At 41.7% G+C, this 22,149-nt stretch overlaps 1 protein-coding gene and 1 pseudogene across 1 annotated transcript in view; one reads left to right on the plus strand and one right to left on the minus strand.

Moving 5' to 3' along the window:
• TRPA1 (transient receptor potential cation channel subfamily A member 1) overlaps positions 1 to 22,149 on the minus strand; it is a 61,716-nt gene that overhangs the window by 15,012 nt on the left and 24,555 nt on the right. The window contains exons 8-17 of the mRNA XM_061604829.1: positions 17,144 to 17,192; positions 12,389 to 12,488; positions 12,177 to 12,277; positions 10,662 to 10,831; positions 10,415 to 10,579; positions 8,271 to 8,385; positions 7,572 to 7,738; positions 5,704 to 5,797; positions 2,450 to 2,509; positions 1,682 to 1,780 (exon numbers count right to left, since the gene is read on the minus strand). Of these exons, the coding sequence (XP_061460813.1) occupies positions 1,682 to 1,780; positions 2,450 to 2,509; positions 5,704 to 5,797; positions 7,572 to 7,738; positions 8,271 to 8,385; positions 10,415 to 10,579; positions 10,662 to 10,831; positions 12,177 to 12,277; positions 12,389 to 12,488; positions 17,144 to 17,192 (1,120 nt within the window). The remainder of the gene's footprint in view (positions 1 to 1,681; positions 1,781 to 2,449; positions 2,510 to 5,703; positions 5,798 to 7,571; positions 7,739 to 8,270; positions 8,386 to 10,414; positions 10,580 to 10,661; positions 10,832 to 12,176; positions 12,278 to 12,388; positions 12,489 to 17,143; positions 17,193 to 22,149) is intronic.
• On the plus strand, positions 8,114 to 8,233 carry LOC133375888 (5S ribosomal RNA; annotated as a pseudogene).

Here is a 22,149-nt window from a genome sequence, read left to right on the forward strand (position 1 = left end):
TATGCCCATTTATATAGTATATTATTAGCAAATTAATATTATAACTCAGGACTATTTGTTAATCATATCATGGGTTGGGGGACAATGTGAGTTTGTGTGTACGCACATACAATCCCACTTCAAACATTACATTGTAGTATACTTCAACTTTTTTTTCTTAAAATGTTTTTAATATGTGAAAATATTTAAGAAATGCAGCTGTTGAAAATTACAAATGTATTCTCTCCAGTAAGAGAAATGCAGATGGAAGTCTCACATTCTGCCAGCAGGTAATTAAAATATCTTTACAAATTATTTTATGTTTATCCTGATGCATACAGTTAGGATAATGATCAAACTGAATGTCTTAAGAATATGCTATTAAGTAATGGAAAAAGCTAATCAGAGTGGGGTATATCCAATAGTAGCTTTACTCTATAGGAAGATACTACCACATGCACAAAGAGGACACCCAATTTTTACTGTCCCCTGAGAGGCTGCTGTTGAGGGTTGGGGGACCCTCTAGAACTGTCTGGGATATAACACAAAGAGTTGCAGAAGGAGTAGAAAAAATTGGGTGCTTTGCCTTAAGAAAGCATAAGCATTTTCTGCTAGCACAAAGCCACCATTGGATGCAAGCCAGTGATTTCCGTTCTTTATCTTTAAATGTTTTTAGATGTTTTAATTGTTTAATGTATTTGCCACCCTAGGCTCTTTGGGAGAAAGGGTGGGATATAAATATAATAATAAAACATACCAAATAGTTCTAGACTATGGACTTTATTGTCTACAACTACATGTCAAGAACAGTAACTCTAAACATACTATAACATTCATCCTGAGCACATCTGCTCTGAATAAATTTAGATCCCATTTTCCAAGTTTTTTTCTTGCATTGTAACATAAAAAGCATGATGTTATAAGTCTTGAATAGGTCCAGCTATGATGAAGAATGGTTACACCTGTAACAGACGTGAGGAACATTTGGTCCTCCGGATCTTGCTGAACTACAACTCCCATCAGCCCCAGCAAGCATGGCCTATGGCCAGGGTGATGGGAGTTGTAGTTCAGGAACATCTGGGAAGCCAAAGGTTCCCCACCTCTACGACTTATACACACTGATCATTTTAATTTAGAAAAGCAGCACCTTATTGACCCTGTTGAAGCCTAGCTTGATTTTAAAATATTAAGTTACGCCCAGTTCACACATTATTCAAGCAGGGTAGACACTTCTTGCCTTTATAATCTACTTGTATAAAGTGGCACCCATGTACATCTCTTTAATTATGATTACACCAGGGAAACCTCTTGACAGTTACAGGTTTTCATGGCATGGATGGAATTATCTGAACCTATTAGGGTGCCAGTTTACCTATGCAGATACCTAGGCACATGTGTGGTTTGGGTGACTGGCAGCAACTATGCAGTTTCAATAAAATGTAAGATAAAATGCTAAAATGCTGCTGTTTTATTGGTTTTAGGTTGGAATTTTGTTTTAATGTTGTTTGTTTTTATATTGAATACCATTCAGAGATTTTGAAAATATTAAGCAGTTTTAACTGCTTTTAAATAAATAAAAGAATACCAAAATTATATTGAATACCACTTAAGAGATTTTGAAAATATTAAGCAGTTTTAACTGCTTTTAAATAAATAAAAAACATTCAAATAGCAGGTTTGAAATGACATTAGCATAGCTTACATTAAGAGCGGTAAGTGGCTCATAAAATACTTCATCATCTTCTCTTAATTTCTTGTTAAGCTTCAGTGGACACTGTAGATACCTGAAGTTATATTCAACCTATGCAAGTGTGAATCAAGAGAATCTCAGCTGATTTTTCAAGAACTATATATTCGTAGATGACTTTGCAGCAAACCATGAAAAGTTGCAAGCCCTGTCTGCTGAAAACTCTGAAACAATGAGGAGTGTGTGCATGGCTACCACTGATCATAGAGCAGTACTTCTGACAACTTCCAGATCAACACCTGCAGTCTTTCCCCACTTCCTAGGTTTTTGCTCATCTCAGCCCTCCCTTCTTCCTTTCCATCTACCCCAGATTATGCTGCCAAAAATATTCAGTTTCTTCCCCAAACCCTAATTTTTTTTGCAAGATGCGGTCAATCAAAAGTGGAAGCTTCCAAAATCTTCTCTGCCATGCAGGATAAGGCGGAACCACTCAGCTTGAGGCTCACTGTGGTTTATTCCTGCCATCCACATTGTGCTAAATTATTGTTTAATTGGTGAATTCCAATTAAATAAAATTGCGTAGTACTATCAAATTTAAGCTAATGTGAGCCAATGTTATAGATATGTTAGCTTAGCATATACAAATAATAAATTTCTAGTCAGCAAGACTTGAAGATATCCTGTATTAATACAAAACAAGGAATCATGCTTTGTCTTTTGATACATCAAATGCTTTAGCAACTCTAAAATGTCCCCGTTTTCTAAATGTTGCTTTTAACTTACACAGAAGTCTGGAGATGCCTTTTCCTCTGGCGATTCAATAATGCAATTGTCTAAAACCAACTTGTAGACACAAAGAGAATAAAAAAGAAGCATTTCAGAAGTCTGAGGCAACAGTTGAACATATTTAAGAATAAAGGTGTTATGCAATGAAAAAGCAGATTTTTCCAAGTTTGGATAAAAAGAGTTTTTGTCTTCCACACTGTAGGACTGTAATTCCGAATGAAGCAATTAGTCACTTGGATGCTGCAATATGGACAAGTCCAACATAGTAGTTCACAAAAAAAATTAAAATGTAATTTTTCCAGTTCAAAATTCTCAAATTCAAATGCATATTCAAGCTAATGTTTCAGGTTCTGAGCAAAATACAGTAAGCTATTCCAATACTCCCCTTTTCACAATTTGGGAAGCTTGCAATTAACAGCCAAACTAGTCTGAACACAACACTTGAAAGCATGGCAGGATGATTTAAAATAAACAGCAATGTGAGAGCTCATGGATTTCACTGAGACCACAGTGTAGGTAGGGAGGAGAGCGTTAACCCACTCATAATCACAAAATCACCACCATGCTCCTATTAGCCATGGGGGAAAGCTTCCATTTGCACCAATAGCTATTTCCTAATAGCCGCGTGGGAGGGCAATTTTCACTGAGATAGTGGCTATGGAGGGAAGTGTTGAACCTCACTTTTCCACACAGTGCGGAACCAGTGAAAATCCCTCCCCCATGTTTTCTTTTCTTTTCAGAAACCCTGACATGCATTAGACTGATACATTTATTTTGCCCTCAGATCTGCAAATGCTCAGGTCCAGAATGTGGTGATTTTAAAGTGGCTTCTTTATGTCCATCTACTTACGCTGTATGAAGGCCTGCCCTTGAAGAAGACTTGGAAATTGCAGCTAGTGTGAAATATGGTGGCCTATCTCTTGAGTACAGATTCTAGCTGGAGCCATATTACATTAGTTCTTAAAGATCTGCACTGGTTGCCATTATGAGTTCAAGGTTTTACATATTTTTATAAAAAAACTGAATTACTTGAGACCTAAATATCTGAAGCACCTCTCCCAGTATAGTCTGGCCTGGTAGTTAAAATAAACTGGGGAAGCCTCCACAGCATCCCACCATTAGGAACTATACACCATGTGGTAATGTGGGGATGGGCTTTCTCTAAGGTGGCTTCTTGGCTTTGGAACTCCCTGCCTCTTGAAATTCAGTTGACAACTACACTTCTGTCATTTAGATTTCAAAAACTGGCTGCTTACATCGGCTATTGGTAATTGATTGAACTGTATTTATGTATTTATTATGTTCAGCTGAGAGACAGGCAATGTACTGTGGCTTTCATGTATCGTCGTGATTTCTATTTCCCATGTTATAGTTTGTTATTGACTTTACCTGCCCTGCATGCACTTTGTACTTAATTCTTCTTTCTGTTCATCACTGTAACCATTCTAAGGCTGAGAGGCCTTAGCAGTTTGGATGCTGCTCCTCTAGCAGAGAGGGATGCCTGTGGCAGAGACTACACTGCCTAAGGTTTCAATATGGATGCAGAAAGCTCTGATGATGTAGATGTCACACCATCAGTGGAGGTGGAGGAAACACAGCACAGGAATACCCCGCTATACGGACCTTCAAAAAGGTAGTGCTTCACTTTAAGTACATTTTCAGTTTATATACTCGCTCTGGACCCATTGTGTACGTTAATGCAGGGTATTCCTGCATTTCAGCAGCACAGGGCTAGTGCCAGGTCAGGGTGGGCCCTCAGGCACCCCCCCACTTTCTGTACTGATGTAACGACATGGGAGGCGACATGGGAGGCGGGGAGGCTGGACTCATTTAAGCCCACATCAGCTGCATGGGGGGGTGTTGTCTACAAGGGCGGGAGTTTCTGCTCCACGATAAGCATCGGGTAGTGGCATGATTTACAGCAGTAAATTGTGACTTGACGCTAGTGCAGACTGCGGAGGTCCACCCTCCCAGTCCCAGCCTGTAGATCTAGGCAGGGGCCCTTGGGCCCATGCTGACCTGCAGAGCTGGCTCCAGGAATGCCAGGGCCCTTGGGCATCAGCCTGCCCCAGGCCCCTCCGCTCCCCTTCTGCGATCCGTGGCATGAGCTGCACAGCGGATCGCAAGACAACAGCTTCTGAGCCACCCGCCGCCGCCGCCACCCGCCACCATCCCCCCCGCTTCACCTACCTTTCTCTGCTGTTCTTTGCAGCGGCGCACACTGCACGGTAAGGGTTGCCATCAATGAAGATGGTGGCCAAGATTTCCGTAAGGGATGGAAGCCTCTGCCGCCATCTTGGTTGACGGCGGGTGGCTCGGAAGCTCTTGCTATCTGCGGCACGGCTCATGCCACAGATTGTGGAAGGGGAGCTGCGGGACCCTCGGGCCAGTGCCCAACTTGGCCGCCCTTTGGAACCGGCCCTGCTGACCTGGCTGCCCACTGACACCAGGCCTGTAGCAGCATGTTGATGGCAGCCACACATTCACAGGATCGAAAGCCTCTTTGTTCTATTGACATGCCCCCAAAATTGGGCAAAAACTTTGCCAGCCCAGGGGCTAATATATTATTTTCCTCCCACTGGAGTCAATGAGAGGGGAAATTATGCCCATCCCCCACTGACTACCGTGAACCAGAAGGGCTACAGGTGTGGTGGTTGCTCTGGCACAGATCTCCCCTCCCCTAAGGATAGGATTTCTCTGTGCGAGTTTTAGGGCAGAATGGTGTATTACACTTAGCACTAGTGGTTGTTTTACACAGTTGACTCTTAGTTTCCCAAATGAAAGAAACTACCTTGAGCACAAAATACCTACTGCAAGTGTGAATATACATAAATACATATTAGATGTACAATGAACATTAATTATTTGAATTGTTGAAGAGGTTTTCCAGCAAATTCAGTCTGGTATGTGAAGTAAGTAATGTGATCCAAAGAACTAAGAAGCATAAAAATAAAATAAATATTTATAGTGTTGTACAAATAATACATGAACTATAGCACTGTGTGCTTTTCTTGCACTAGAGTTCACACAGTTCTATAATGGAAAAGTTGTACTGCAGTTGGCATGCTGCTTCCACTGGTGCAAGAGGCTATGCAAGTAGAGGGACATCTGTAGATTTAATTTTACTTTTCTCATTCAGGCTCTAGGACAAGGTAGAAAACAGCCCTATTGAGAATGGAAGATGTCCTTTGCATGTGATCCAAACTTTTATTTTTACCACATGTTAAAAAGTTCACTAGATACACTCTTACTTTTAAACATTCCGGAAGATATTCAATCATCTCCATTAGTGGACATTTATTTGCAGAAGAATGGTGAGAAAATGTTGATACAGACTCTTCCCATCTGAAAAAATAAGTTGAAGGGGCTCAGAATATTTATTGTGATATGTTAATATATCTCAATAATTATTTTATTATGTTGTGCTAAAATGTTCATGAGCACTTAAATTTCTTACAACTCAGTTATAGAACTTGCCACAGATAAATGATTAGGCTAGTTAGTACTGTACCACAATTTTATAAAACCATGACATCATGCTGCTGAATTCAAGAGGAACTTGGGGTTTGCTAACATTTTCTGTGAAGAGAGGGGTCACATCGACACCATACATTTAAAGCAAATGGACTCCTCTGAAGAATTCTGGAAACAATGGTTTACCCCTTAACAGAGCTAAAATTCCAAGCATCCTTAACAAACTACAGTTCCCAGAATTCTTTTTTAACCAAAGCAAAGTGCTTAAATGTATGGTGTGTATGTGACCAGAGCAGAGCTTGGAAAAGTTACTTTTTTGAACTACAACTCCCATCAGCCCAATCCAGTGGCCATGCTGGCTGGGGCTGATGGGAGTTGTAGTTCAAAAAAGTAACTTTTCCAAGCTCTGGACCAGAGTCTTCCATTGGCTGCAACAGTAGTTTGTTATTGCTGTTTCTGTGACTTCATGAGTGAAGCTGGGTGTGTGTGGAAGAATGCTGTGTTTGCGAGACTCTGTATGCTGTTGCAGCTGTGGCCACTTGCTCCAATTACTCCACAACTCTGCCATCGTGTGTCTTCCCTGCTCCAGGTATATAAAGAAGAGGGGCTGCCTGAGGCAGCGCCTCGGGTTGCACTTGGAGTCGCCTCGAGGTCACCTGGAGAAGAAGATCAGAAGAAGATCATGGAAGATTCCTTCTTCTTGTTGTTTTGTTTGGTTGTATTATGTTATTCTTAATGCTGGTTAGGTATTATTTTATTGTTTAGTTTTTTAGATTCTGTATCATTTCTGTATCATTTTTGCTTTGTACATCATCTAGAGTGGCTAATGGCCAGCCAGATAGGCGATTAATAAATGTAATTAAATAAATAAATAAACAGTGTGCACCACAAATTCCACAGGGAGGTGGAAAAAGTTGTACCATTAGCAGACACACTGATCTGCCTAGAAAATCAGGGTCCATATCTACAGTTGACTAGTAAAGTCACTTAAATAATGCAGACTGAGACCCGAGAGAAAAGTCTTGATAGCACTTTACTGCGTAAACTGAACAAAAGAGGAGAAAGGAACAGAGAAATTTTATCTTTCAGTTCTGGACTTGTTCTGTTCAGCCTTGTACATAGCAGGGAGACATACAATCAAATATACAAAAGAAAACACCCTCAGAACTACACAACCAATCAGAGCACATGCTACTTCAGAGGTGATCATGCCACACTGCCTGGTTGTTAAGCAACACTTCCACCCCCTATCCTCCAGTTAGCTGACTTACTGATAACAGAACTGACCCTTACGTTACAAAGTGAATGATCCCTGCTGTTGTAGTTCCAACAAAAACATAATCTATTACTCCATTTTTAATCAGGAGAATGTGGATTCTCAGCATGAGAATAATAATTAGACCCCTCAGACCTCTTATCCCCTCTGGGGATAAGAGTCAACAAAATTCCTCTTTCACCAACTACTTTTTCCAAGGAGAAGGTTTAAGAGAAAGAACAGTGTAAGTTCATAGGAAAAGGCAAATGTGAATGGTACAGAAATGAAATTGTTAAAAAGGTATGGTAGACAAGCACTGTGAATAATATTTGACCTGCATATCTTACTATGCTAGACATTATATATTGTTGTCTATCAGGTGCTTCTTACCTTTTATGTAAGATGACAACTTTTACAACATCTTTCTGCCCATTGTGTATGGCTTCATGAAGAAAAGAAGCCTCAGCTTTGTTCAGAACGAATTTAGCACTGTCATCAAGAAGCAATCTAACTGCTTTTGCATGACCTTCTCTGGCAGCAAGATGAAGTGCAGTGTTCTTTTCCACAAGGATAACATATCAAATATCATTTCATTAGAATATAAACAAAAAAGCACATACAACTGAAACCATCACATATTTATTTATGATTTATTTATTAAATTTGATAGTCACTTTTCTACACAAATGTATGCACTCAAAGCGACTTACAGTTAATAAACAGTAAAAGTAAAAAAGTGTTTTAAAAAATGGCATGGGAAGACCATGTGGGGGTTGCTTAACCTCTTCCCAACCCATGACATGTTTTGCATAATATGCAAATTAGGCAGCCTTGGGGAACTGGAATATGGCAACCCTTCGGTAGACACAGACTAAGAAGAGTAATGGCGTGATTCCATATATATATATATGGATTCCATATATATATATATGGTCTACGGCCATACTACCCTGAACACGCCCAGTCTCGTCTGATCTCGGAAGCTAAGCAGGGTCAGGCCCGGTTAGTACTTCTATGGGAAACTGCCTGGGAACACCAGGTATATATATATAAATACAATATTATTATTGAAGATTGTGCAAGACTTACCCCGTCTTCATCCACTTTATCTGTGCACTTCACATTAGTATTCAAGATTATTTGCATTGTGCGAGTATACCCTCCAACTGCAGCATGATGCAAAGCTGTCCAGCCTTTATAATCACTTTTCAAAAAAAGATTAAAATAAATCAGAACAAGATATTGTCAAATTATTATTGCAGATGAGAATGAGGAAAGGCCAGAGCTCAGTGGTAGAACATCTCCTTTGCATTTCAAAGATCTCTGGTTTAATCCCCAGCATCTGTAGATAGGGCTGGAAATGTCTCCTGTTTGAGAGCCACTGCCGGTCATCGTAGATCAATCAATAGTCTGAATCAGTATAAGGCAGTTTCCTATATTCCTATGTGGATATGATTACGTAACCTTCCTAGTAGACTATGGGAATGCTGTGGACATAATACATCTCGACTTCAGCAAAGCTTTTGACAAAGTGGCCCATGATATTCTATTTAGCAAGCTAGCTAAATGGAGGCTGGATGGAACAACTATCAGGTGGATTCATAGTTGGCTACAGAATCATACTCAAAGAGTGTTTATCAATGGTTTCTTCTCAAACTGGGGGGGGGAGGTATTGAGCAGGGTACCACAGGGCTCAGACCTGGGCCCAGTGCTCTTCAACATTTTTATTAATGTTAGTGTGGTGGCACCTCCCCAGTGGAATTCCCTCCCCTTAAATATTAGGCAAGCACCATCTCTGTTATCTTTTCGGCGCCTATTGAAGACTTTACTCTTTCAACAAGCCTTTTAAGTTGACACCTATCCCAGTCTGCATCTGTGCTGGAATTGCTTTGTAATATGTTTTTTAAAAAACTGTTTTTTTCCTAAACAATATGTTTTTTTAACCCCTTTTTTAAACATGTCTTTAAAGCTTTTTAAAAAAATGTTTTTAAAGTTGTTTTGTTTTAATGTATTTTAAGGTCTGTTTTTATGATGTTTTAAAGTGCTTTTAGTGCTTTTGTTTGCTGCCCTGGGCTCCTGCTGGGAGGAAGGGCGGGATATAAATCAAATAATAAACAAACAAACAAACAAATAAATGGTTTGGATGAGGAGGTGCAGGGAATGCTTATCAAATTCGCAGATCATACAAAACTGGGAGGAATAGCTAATACTCTGGAAGACAGAAACAAAATTCAAAGAGATCTTGATAGGCTGGAGCATTAGGCTGAAAACAACAGAACAAAATTTAACAGGGATAAGTGCAAAGTTCTACACCTAGGAAAAAGAAACCAAATGCACAGTTATAAAATGGGGGATACTTAGTTCAGCAATACTAAATGTGAGAAGGATATTGGGATTGTTGTTGATCACAAGCTGAATATGAGCCAAAAGTGCAATGTGGCTGCAACAAAGGCAAATGCTATTTTAGTCTGCATTAACAGAAGTATAACAGAAAGAAAGCCCTATGGGGAGAGACTGAAAGAACTTGGCATGTTTAGCCTTGAGAAGAGAAGACTGAGGGAAAATACGATAGCTCTCTTCAAGTACTTGAAATGTTGCCACGCAGAGGAGGGCCAGGATCTCTTCTCAATCATCCTGGACTGCAGGACATGGAATAATGGGCTCAAGCTGCAGGAAGCCAGATTTCAACTGAACACCAGGAAAAACTTCCTGTTAGAGCAGTACGACAATGGAACCAATTACCTAGGGAGGTGGTGGGTGCTCCATCACTGGAGGCATTCAAGCGGCAGCTGGACAGCTATCTGTCAGGTGTGCTTTGAGTGGGATTCCTGCATGAAGCAGGGCGTTGGACTCGATGGCCTTATAGGCCCCTTCCAGCTCTATGATTCTATGAATCTATGACCCAGGGACACTGTTCACAATTATCTTTGTCAATGAATTAAACACATGAGATACTAAATATATCACCTTTGTTGAACAAGATATTCTCCTTGATCTCAGATTATTCTAAGAGTATAGGTATAAAATATATGCAAGTTACTTTACAACTCTTTTGTTAACTTGAAGAAAAAAAATAAGACTTTTTTTATTCCAGCAGGCATTTTAACTGAATTCTGATTTTATAGTTTTAACCAATTTTTATCTTCATTGTGTTGCGTTCCTTGTACCCCACTTAAAGACAACTGTAATCCAGTGGAATATAAATTGTCTAAATAAAATAAATAAAAACCTACCAGAGGAAGAGGGCACCTTTCTTCAAGAGAAACTGTACTACCTTCTCATGACCATTTTGAGCAGCCAAGTGTAGGGGAGTCATCCCCTTCTTATCCCCTTCATTCAAGAGCCTGGTATCTTCCATATCACGTAGAAGTCGTTGACAGGTGTTAATACGCCCATAGCTATAAAAAAGGGGGGGATTTATGTGCAAATTACTAATGATGGCTTCAGGAAAGCAGCCAATGAGCCAGGGCATACACTTACCTAGCTGCAAAATGCAAAGGAGATTTCTTATCTCTGCTTTTAGAATGGATGGAAACATTCAATTCAAGGAGGCTATTCACGGAAAGGGGTACCCCCTGTCTGCACGCATAATGTAGAGGAGTGCACCCTTCATTATCTTCATCGGTTACAAGATCTTGAATATGCTTCATCTGTCGCATACAAAGTTATACATATTAACAGCATTCTATAGACGTTGTTTGCAAAACCCATTTTGTGTTTAAGTCCTTATTAAAATCTAACTAAAGTGACATAAGACAGCTCTGGCAACAGAATTAGAGAGGAGTTTTTTTTAAAGAAAACCTCTTGTATCTATAAAATTGTATATTTTTTGTTTTGCTTTTTTAAATGAGAGACTGTTTTGCTTTGGGAAAAATATTTGGGAACCTTTATGAAAGAGAACACAGCAGAAATTCTACAAGCCTAAGAAGCATTTCTCAGTTAGTACCTTCTTGAAAGGGACTCAATGAAAGATTCTGTTCAGATGGTATATGATTCCCCGAAGAAACAAGCAAATGTGTTTGGCTGCTGGAAATGTGGTAGGTGTGTGCAGATTATCTCATGAGTTCCCCAAAGTCCAAAGGTTATTGGAAGCAAGTTTCCCAAAAAATTAATCAAACTAAAGGGTTCAGAGTGTTATTTGACATTTTAACTATATTGCTGAATTATATATATATATCAGACAAAGAATGTAAAAAATTGATAGCTAATATTTTCATTGGAGTCATGATTTTTCTTGCTCATAACTGGAAATATTCAAGAACTACTTTCATTAGAGAATGGTTACTTAAAGTCTTGGAAATGCACAGATGCATAAATGAACCAAGGTGGTCTACAAAACAAACAGACAAACTATACAAGTATTTTTTCGAAATATGCTTCATTTTATATTGGAACAATCACATTGAGAGAGATTATATATCTCTATATTTAGAGTATATTATTTGTGTGTAAATGTTTATTTACAATTAAAAAGAAACACCAAAGAGGAGAGCCTCTTATAGTAAGATATATTTAACTTAGCAATACGTTTTCATTGAATGTTTTGGGTGTTGTAGACTGAAAAGGTCCACTTCAGAAGACAATGAATTGTGTCATATAAAACTTCCTTTTAATATTCCATAAACAGAGTGATTTTCCATAAGGTATTGCTACATCCTTTTCTACTATAGACATGGAATGCATTTACACTGTGAAACCTAAATATTTTCATAGTATACATCTGCTGAGGTTTGGGTGAAAGGTAAGGTTCTATGTTGCCTCCAATACTCTGTATTGTTTTCTGTTTTCCTAAAATGTGAATTTATTTGTAAAACATTTTGTGAAATCAGGAGTACAATATTTTATAGAATGTATTGGTTTAAGCAGCTATGCCAGACACCATGAGCAAGATGCAAATGTAAATGAACTTTCATATGCATATTCTGAAATGAAAGTAATATTTCTCAAACACTATGAATCTCTGCACTAACATATACAAATAGATGCTTCTTGTACCTTCAAAACTTGTTCATTCAGATGTTTTAATCCACATGGATGTAGTACTGTTAGATGCAAAAAATTACGACCAAGATGATCTTTTATTTCCACATTTGCTCCTAAATAAACAAAGAAAAACAATAGATTTCAAAGCTGATGACCACTAATAGGAATGCCCCATTTACTAATATTACTACTGTTCTTAATGAATTGTTTTGCTCAGCTTGTACCTTTTGAGAGTAATAAATTCATAATCTTCCATGATGCACAAGAAGTAGCAAGTAGTAGTGGAGTTCGACCCTCTATGTCAACACTATCAATCTTTGCTCCCTGCAATTAAAAATTCATAGAAATGTATGAATAATTATTTTAAATGACAACGTAGGGAATTAAAGTGGAAGCCTACTATATATGTTTTCTGAAACGTTTGCTGTTCTGGTGCCATAGCCTATTTTCCTCTTAGTTCAAGTAGACTTCTAAATCCAGACCTAGAACAGTCCTGCAAACAGACACACTGATAATAATATGTACACAAAAGCTAAAGGTAGTTGTGGTGGCCCACAAGAAAAATTCCAAAAGCCATATTAGGTCAAAACTGTTATTATATATTGCCATGTAGTGATTGGTGGGGTGGCATGGAGGGAGGTTCCATTACTCTTACAGTTTCCTAACACTGTGGGTCACTGCCAATGACCGAAGGGGGAGAGGGGAGGTGTGGAGAGCTTGGCACAGTGTGTGATGGCAAGAGTGTTGGATGCCACTAATGGTATAGCCCAAATACCTAACAAAAACATCAAAAAAAATAGCACACAAACTTTTGAGTCCTCCAAAACTCTTAGTCAGGCTAGATGGTAAATAAGTGAGGGAGGGGGGAGAGTCTAGTGGTAACTATATGCATCTGATCAGAGCCTTCAGGCAGAATGTGAAAGGAGGCAGCAGACATTCAAATGAGGATCTTTTAGGTGATGTGCAGGTATTTGGCTGCACAAAGGCCTACTAGGAAGAAGAAACAAGCAATATCTGACTCTCCATCTCTGGAATTACAAAAAACAGCTGTTACTCAGGTCGGTCTCCACCTTTAGTGACTGACAGCTGTAGCTTCCAGCTAGGGAATGAATTTATCAGGAGTCTCCAGTCATGGTGTTTTGGGGATGGAAATTAAAGTAATATAATCAGAGCTTGTCCATGTGTTGTCCAATACTCTTTTGCAAGCTGACTCTCTTAGGACCAGCAACACTGAAAGAGTTGTGTGCATGGTGGTTGTGTTTTGCTTGTGTGACCTTCTTATTCCAATAGGGACCAATTGTTTTTTAAAATCCCATCACTTGCACTCTTTTTCTTTTTTATTCTTCCTGTTGTTTGCATCTGTATTTCATTACTAGCCACCTCCCTTCATCCATTCCCACCCCATTCTGGCGCTAGTTACATTTGATTTAAGTTCAATATTTGTAGGTCTGTGTGTATCTGAGTAAAAGTATTTATTTATTTAATTTATAAGTATAGCACCTGTTTGACTCTGTTCTTTTTCTGTGTGTGTTACATAGTGGTTAAGGTGTTGGACTACAACCTGGGAGACCAGGGTTCAAATCCTCACATAGCCATGAAGCTCACTGGGTCACCTTGGGCCAGTCACTGCCTCTCAGCCTCATGAAAACCCTATTCATAGGGTCGCCATAAGTCGGAATTGACTTGAAGGCAGTACATTTACATAGTGTTATCATGTACTACCTTAGTGCTCACTTTCAAATTTCAGTAAGAATTATCTACTCCATCAAGGATGAAACAAAAACATGGCAAAGTTTACATTGCCCCTAAAGCAGTTTTTGGAAGGAGAGGCAAAAGCAAAGGTGGCAAAATCAGTTCTCTCTTAAAATCAACTTGAAAGAGTGTCTAGCAAACACACACACACACACACTGAGCTATCTGTCTGATGAAACTACTATGCTTGCAATTTTCATTAAATTCTGCAAAAGAAAATTGAAACTTATAGGTGATTCCCTTTTTTTAAAGAAGTCTCAAACTTGCACAAAAAACTTGCATCTATCATATCTGTCAGAAATTTGGTAGGATACCTCCTCTGAGAAGGGGTTACTGTGAGTGTAAATGTCATGCAATTCTCCCCAAAAAACTAAACAACTTTAATCCATCTGTTGATTTCTCTATTATACTGACAGAGCAATCCAACTCATGGGAAGTGGGTGGAAGGGGGGACAGTGAAGGAGGAGCCGGTGGGAAGGTCCGTGGCACCCAATTGCCATTTGGGAGCCTCCAGACCAGCTGAATGCATGCTCAGCTGGGAGCTGCATGCAGGGACCAGAAAGTAAAAGCCGGCTCTCACAAATATCCCTACCAGGGAGCAAGCGCTCCCCATAGACTTCCACTGTAATTATTTTCTTGGAATGGATTGCCTTCAAGTCAATCCCAACCTATGGTGACCCTACAAATAGGGTTGTCATGGTAAGTGGTATTCAGAGGGGGTTTACCATTGCCTCCCTCTGAGGCTGAGAGGCAGTGACTGGCCCAAGGTCACCTAGTGAGCTTCATGGCTGTGTGGGGATTCGAACCCTGGTTGTAGTCCAGGTTGTAGTCCAACACTCTAACCACTACACCACACTGGCTCGCCAATCCCATAAATACAGGATGAGATAGCAGGAATACTCAGTGAGGTTTTCCAAAGCAAGACAACTCTGTACCATTTAGGAAAGGGGGGCAGCCACCTACCCACCCCAACTCCTGTATATGTAAGGAACGGACTCAGCATCAAGGGGCAAAATGGTTTTGCATATGTTGAGAATATGTCCCAGGCTATGGCTTGAAGGTACATGAGGCCACCACCTTGCTGAAGCTAAACAGGTCTGGGTCTGGTCAGTGCCTAGATGAGAGACTGCCTGGGAACCATATGTATGCCACCTTGATGAAAGAAAGGTGTAATACAAATGTAATAATTAAATAAATAAATACACCACACCCTCACCAGGGGGCGCACTGGTAAGAGGTGACACAAGTAAGGAACAATGGATGGTATTTAACTAAATAATAGCACTAATGCAAGGGCTAGCACAATGAGACTTCTCCCTTCTTTTCCACTTGGCATAACTTTGGCCCAGATCGGGACCCAAAGGAGCACTCCAAATGGGAGTTGGATGTTGCGTAAGTCCCCCCTTTAGCCCCTCCTTCAACATGCCCCTGGAACACCCCTTTTTCGGGCCCTCTGCCAGTACCGCTTCTGCTGGGCTGAGCTTCCCTGGCAGGGTCCTGGCTCCACCATGGCTGAGCTAAGGTGAGGGGCTTCTGCTGGCAAAGCCCAGTAGAGCCAGGACTCTGCCGGCTCAGCTGGGGGTCCACCATATCCAACTGCCCTCAGCCAGGCATAAATATGAGTTGGATTGCAACCTAAATGGGAAGATATATGAGCTTTGGAAAACCCAGAGTGAGGTTTCTGTCTTGGGTCTAAGGTGACGTGGCTTTTGTCCAAAGCAAAGTAGACCCCACCAGAAGTATATTCCAAAGCAAAAAAAAAAAATTCTGTGCACACCACATATTCTGGCACCTTTGAATATCTTACTAAAATTCTCAAAATAAAATTTGTTTGCATTATATTTATTTATTTATTTTATTTCAAGCATTTTTAACTTGTCATTTATTGAACAATCAGTCCCAGGTTGAGTATGTAAAAGCAAAATAAAAACATAATCACAATACCGTCACTATCAATAGGGGAGAAAATCGGAGCAGCAATAAACCAACTTAACGTAATAAATACTATAACCTACTCAACAAGAGTTTGGTGTGAACAGATAAGTTTTCAATCGGCGTCTAAACCCCCCCAAATAATATAACTTATCTTTTCAGCTTTGATTGCTATTAGACAGTATGAAATTATCCCAAATTAACTTTAATTCATCCTCAGTTTGTTTGGTATAGGGAACAAAACCAATCTGGGCCAACATCTCTGCTATAGCACCTTCTCAGTCAGTGTCTTCAGAAAATGTTGGTGTGATGATCTACAGCCACAAGACAATAAATGTTATCATCTTTGTTTGCCCCATACTACATGCCAAGATAATCCTTGGTATATTAAGGAATCTAATCCCATTCATGTATTAATTGTGTGAAGAGTACAAGGGCCTGCAAGTCCATGCTGCAGTCCTTCCCAAACATTGCATGTCTTCCCTGCCTCTGACACTCTGTGCCATTCACTGAGCATAGATGTCTGCAGTGGAGAAGCCTATGTGTGTAGACCACTATGCACAAAGGGTTCCATGTGAGTTGGAACCCTGAAGCACACATGCATAAAGGGGGAGTGTGGTCCCACAGCCCCTTGAATTTGCTATAAGCATTTCATGCAATGAGTGCATGAAGGAGGCTCTACATTACAGTAAGCCTAAATATATTGGTTGGATTCTAGCAAACACTGCTTTTGGTCAGCCACCATTCATTTCAGCAGACATTCTGCTGCAGCCAAGCTTAAGCCCAATTAAAATTTAGATTTTCATAACAGTAAAAGGATTCAGAATTATTTTTATTATTTTATCGAAGCTAATCTTTAGGAAGTTGGTTTTTCATATATATAAACCTCAAAACTCCAAAATACAAAGGGATCTATAGAATTTTATTGCCTTCTTTTGAAAAGCCACTTGAGCTTCAAATGGTGTATCTCTTTGGCAGCAGGGAACTGAAACAATAAAATCAAACCTGTGTATATGATCCTATATGACTCTGTATGACCCTATATGACTGTCTCCAGTCACATATCATTTGATTGGATCCTACCTGTTCTGATACTATAATTTCCAAGTGTGTATTATTTTGTATCATATATACCTGTACCCAAATAAAACACACACCTCTGAATCAATTTCCTGTACTTGCTAAACAGGAAATTAATTTTTTAAAGTATGTATTTCGCACATGGCACTATCCTCATAGTAAGATTAATACCAACCTTTATTACCATTGAAAGTCAATTAAAATTAAATATTTACCATTGATATCAGATACTCTGCCAGTTCACAGTGATCAAACAATGCAGCCCTGTGGGAAAAATGAAAAGCAAACCAAAAGGTTACAACAAAAACACCATGGTGTTAAGAATAAAACATTATATTTTTCTTTGATAGTCTGGAAAGCCTATACTATGTCAATTCCCATTATTGCCATCGACTGTCACAGTATTTCTCTATTCTTGTTTATGAGGATAATAAAGGAATTGCCTTATGGGCACGTCCTTTCAAAAAATGAAAACATCCTGCACACACAAACAGCTTTGGATCATGCCCATTGATTGAAATTGTCTACCCTGGAAGACAGAAACAAAATCCAAAGGGATCTTCATAGGCTGGAGCATTGGGCTGAAAACAACAGAATGAAATTTAACAGGGATAAGTGCAAAGTTCTACACCAAATGCACAGTTATAAGATGGGAGATGCTCAGCTCAGCAATACTACATGCAAGAAGGATCTTGGGATTGTTGTTGATCACAAGCTGAATATGAGCAAACAGTGTGGTGTGGCTGCAAAAAAGGCAAATGCTATTTTAGGCTGCATTAACAGAAGTATAGATTCCAAATTGTATTGGTTCCCCTCTCTTTGGCACTGGTTAGGCCTCATCTTGAGTACTGCATCCAGTTCTGGACATGGCACTTTAAGAAGGACGCAGACAAACTGAAACAGGTTCAGAGGAGGGCAACAGGGATGATCAGGAGACTAGAAACAAAGCCCTATGAGGAGAGACTGAAAGAACTGGGCATGAGAAGAGACGACAGAGGAGATATGATAGCACTCTTCAAGTACTTGAAAGTTTGTCACACAGAGGAGGACCAGGATCTCTTCTCGGTCATCCCAGAGTGCAGGACACGGAATAATGGGCTCAAATTACAGGAGGCCAGATTTCAACTGAACACCAGGAAAAAACTTCCTAACTGTTAGAGCAGTACAACAATGGAACCAATTACCTAGGGAGGTGGTGGGCTCTCCAACACTGGAGGCATTCCCGTTCCGTGCCCGGTACCTGCCGGGCAAAGGGGCGTGTTTGCGGCTGCTGCCGAAGCCAGGCCGCCATCAAGGGTGTGTGCGTGCGCACGTGGCGCGCCAGCGCGCCGTCGTGACGCACAGTAAGGAGGCGGGGCAGCTGAAGGCCATTTAAGGGCACTCCACCAGCCTCCCGCCCTCCTTTGAATTTTGGCGGCGGAGGCCTTGTGGCGGCGGCTGCTGCGCGCCGCGGGGAGCCTTCCGGCCGCGGCGGGCCCTTTGGTGCGCCGGCCTAGCGGGGGCAGTGGCGGCGGCGGGACGCGAGGGGCCTTCGGGCCGCGGCGAGGCTCGGGAGGCCTTCCGGCCACGGCGAGGCCTTTGATGGGCCGGCCTCGCGGCTGCGACGAGGCACATGGGGACTTCCAGCGGCGGCGAGGCACGGGAGGACTTTCAGCCGCGGTGAGGCCTCTGATGGGCCGGCCTTGCGGCTGCGACGAGACGCGTGAGGACTTTCAGCCGCGGCGGGGCACGGGTGGCTTTCCAGTTACAGTTTCAGTTTCAGTTACCCCTGAGGAAGAATCTTTAATTCAGAACATGTCAGGCCTAAACAAACTGCACTGCTATGGGGGCACCTTTGATTCTCTTCTGCTCTCTCCTGTTTCTTTCCTTCAAACTATCACCTTCTGATTCCATCATTTATCATAGAAATAATGTTTGGGATTAAGGGAAACACAACAACCTACTTCTAGTTAAATAGTACCCTAGACTTTCTATCATAAACCTGGAATATGTGGAGTAGGGGGAGAGACAATGTTTAAAATTTAATTCTATGCTGATAGTAAAAGAGAGATTGAAAAGGCCAAATATGTCTTGCAACCCAGGGCATGTGTGTGTGTGTTTTAAGTATGCAGAGAGAAATGTTTACTTTAGCTGAAGGTGAATTACAGTCAGCATTTTTATGGATTAAATATAATTTGAAAAGAACAGTAGGGGAAAAGGTTATTTTAAGGATTTTCTATTTAAACTAAACAAAATATTTATGCAGGCAGGCTTCTGCGCAGAACATAGAGGCAAGTATTCATGGAGAGCTCCTGTCTGTTTCTCTAAGCATAGTAATGCAGCAGGTAAAGGGATGATACATAGACGAAGAGCTGTCTCTCTCCTCTTCTATGTATTTAGGTCCAGTTCCACACTTTATGTGGCAATTGACATTGCCGCTTGCTCACTACATGTCTCTCACAATGCTGTAATGGGTGGCAAACCTCCAGTTAGGGCCAGGAGATACTTCTATTGGGGTCCCCTTCCCATTACAGAAAGCAAAATAGGAATAGACTCCTTTTCTTGATACTGAAGTGTATTTTTAGTTTAAACTAAATGTTACTTTTCAGTTACCAATTACCTAGAGAGGTAGTGGGCTATCTGACACTGGGGGCATTCCAGGGGCAGCTGGAGAGGGGATGCTTTTATTAAGGGATGTACTGAGAAGGCCATCCCACTTCCTCACTGTTTTGCAAACCAGGAAAGTTCAGAGAAGGGGTTAGTCAATTAGGGAGAACTTGAGATGAGAGGGCCCAAAAAAAAAAAATTGCCTGCACTCCCACACCCTCCTGCTGCCTGTGGCCGCCACTTCTTTTGCAGAATAACCTAGAAAGATGCTCTGTCATAACGTAGCGGCCATTTGGATTGGAGCAATGCAATGTAATTACAAAGAGCAGAGGCTTTTTGATGAGGGTGGGGGGCAGCTGGAGACAGAAAGGAGGCTGCAGGAGCCAGTAGGGACCCCCAGTTAGTGCTGCAACCTCACCTCCAAAACTACTTCAACTCCAAATGCAAAGGGAACTCATCCCCCCTTTTTTCACTGTCAAGCTTCTCCCCCCCCAAATACATTCTTCAAAACCCAGGTAAAAATATATGAACCTTTCCATCAGTTAAGTCCCATAACCCTCTGTCCTAAGACCCATTTAATCTGTGGTATTCTGAGTAAACACACATAGGATTCTGCTGTATGTGTGCAATCACATGCACCCTTCCGGGGGAAGAAGTAACGATACACTCGGGGATTTTCTCATAAGTAAGTATGCATAGAATTGGTCCAATTCATATTTCTCTGAGTAAATTATTTAAACATAATGGAATTAATCACGTGCAGGCTGCACATTTGCTTGCATCTTCTCTTTAGCTAGTTTACAAACTGGTCTGTAGATAAGGTGCCCACCTTTTTTACAGGCCTCTAGTCCTGTGCTTTTAAGAGTCATTTGATCTGCAGACATTAGAAGATGACATTGCTTAACTCCATGCCATCTAATAACTGCTGAATACGAACCTGCTATTAAAGGCACAACAACAAGCCAGAAGGATATGTGGGGCCAGGGCCCCCCAAAGGAGTGGGAAGCAGCCCCCAGCAGAGGCTGCTTGAGAAAAGTGTCCCTTCCCAGCTACGCTCGAGGGCTATGGACCTTGCTTGCAGACTGCCCAGTTATGGGGAGACTCATTTTATGATGTGGTTTTTCTTTATTATGCGGTTTTCCGGATCCTATGGACGCACTGGTCCAGGGGACAATTGATGAAGACATACAGTTGGGCAGGGTTATTGGCCCCTTCCCATCATCCCCTACCTCTGCTCTCTCAGTGCCCCCCCCGTATAGTGCCCAAAGTGGCAGTGGGCAAAGTCTACCTGATTCACCATCCGTCATACAAGTGGGGTCAGTCAGTGATGGCTTCATACCATATAGTCTATGCACAGTGCACTACACTTCATTCAATATAGTGCGCACCTGTGGCAGAGATGCTTTATGGGCAAGTGTGGCAGCTAATCTGCCTGCGTTGCCAGCTGTTACACATGGTGGATTTTGAGCTGCTGAGTTTTGCCTTTTAGGTCAACTATGCAGCAGAGCATTACCTATGGGCTGCTGTATTCTTGCATGGAGCACTTCAGCCCCTTCTTGGAAGGGACAGCCAGGAGACGAGAGGCCCCAGAAGCGGTGGGGCACTATTTTCATGATGTCAAGTTCTCGGGTAGGGCAGACTTTGGGTGCATGTTAGCGCTTGATGGCACAGTTTATAGCGTAGCTATGAACTGGGGAGTTCTTTTGGCAGCTGGGAAAGTGGAGGATCCTGCCCCAGTGTTCACCTTCCAGGGTATTAAAATTGACTTTTGGACCCAGGGCTGCAGGCTGCCTGGGAAAAGCTTGAATTGTTGCAGATCAAGATCCTGAAGTTTTCAGGGGCTGGGAAAGTGTTTGCTTTCTGCCCTTCAGGTATTGGGGGCCTTCTGCGGTGGGGTTTATAGTGCCATAACAGGGATTTCACAGCCTTACCACAGGTTCAGGGTTTTGGCTGCCTTATGCGCCAACCTGCGGTGTGGCCCCCTCCGTTCCTGCAGTGCGTCAATGGTGTTTCAGTTAGAGGAAGGACCGACTCTGCTAGTCCCATACCGCATACTGGGAGATGGGGGAGGGGAGTCAGAGATGGTCAGGGCAGGAGGGGATTCCTGGGAGTTGGGGGATGGCAGGGGCTATGCAAAGTGTGGCCTATTCCTAGGAATCACGTCCTGGAATTCATCACAGATGGTAGGAGTAAAGCTTGTCTGTCAGTGTGTCGCAAGGTAGGCTTGCAGGGGGCCTTTAGGACCATTCACATGTCTTGGGATATGTCATGTGCTGGCCAGCTGGCCCATGCACACCCCCATACCCCTTATCCTCACCCTCCATGTTCACCTGACCCGCCAGGGATTGTTGATCAGGGAGGTGCCCTGTGACCATCATGCTTCAAAGCTCAGCAGTTACATGTAGCACCCCTCACACTTAATTTTGGAGCCTTCCGGATGGGGGGTGGGGGTGTTTGGGGCCAGGTCAGACTTCCCTTCGAGCCATCCTGGGGTCCAAGGTTTGTTTCCAGGCAGACCAGGGGTACAAGAGTCATTCCACATTATTTTACCCTCCCCTGGACTGGACACTTCCCCATGACGGCGACATAGTGTTTTTGGCCGGAAGCTATAGGCCTGGTTGCCTGATATTCAGGG

Source organism: Rhineura floridana, chromosome 1, assembly GCF_030035675.1.
Source record: "Rhineura floridana isolate rRhiFlo1 chromosome 1, rRhiFlo1.hap2, whole genome shotgun sequence".
Lineage (NCBI taxonomy): Eukaryota > Metazoa > Chordata > Lepidosauria > Squamata > Rhineuridae > Rhineura > Rhineura floridana.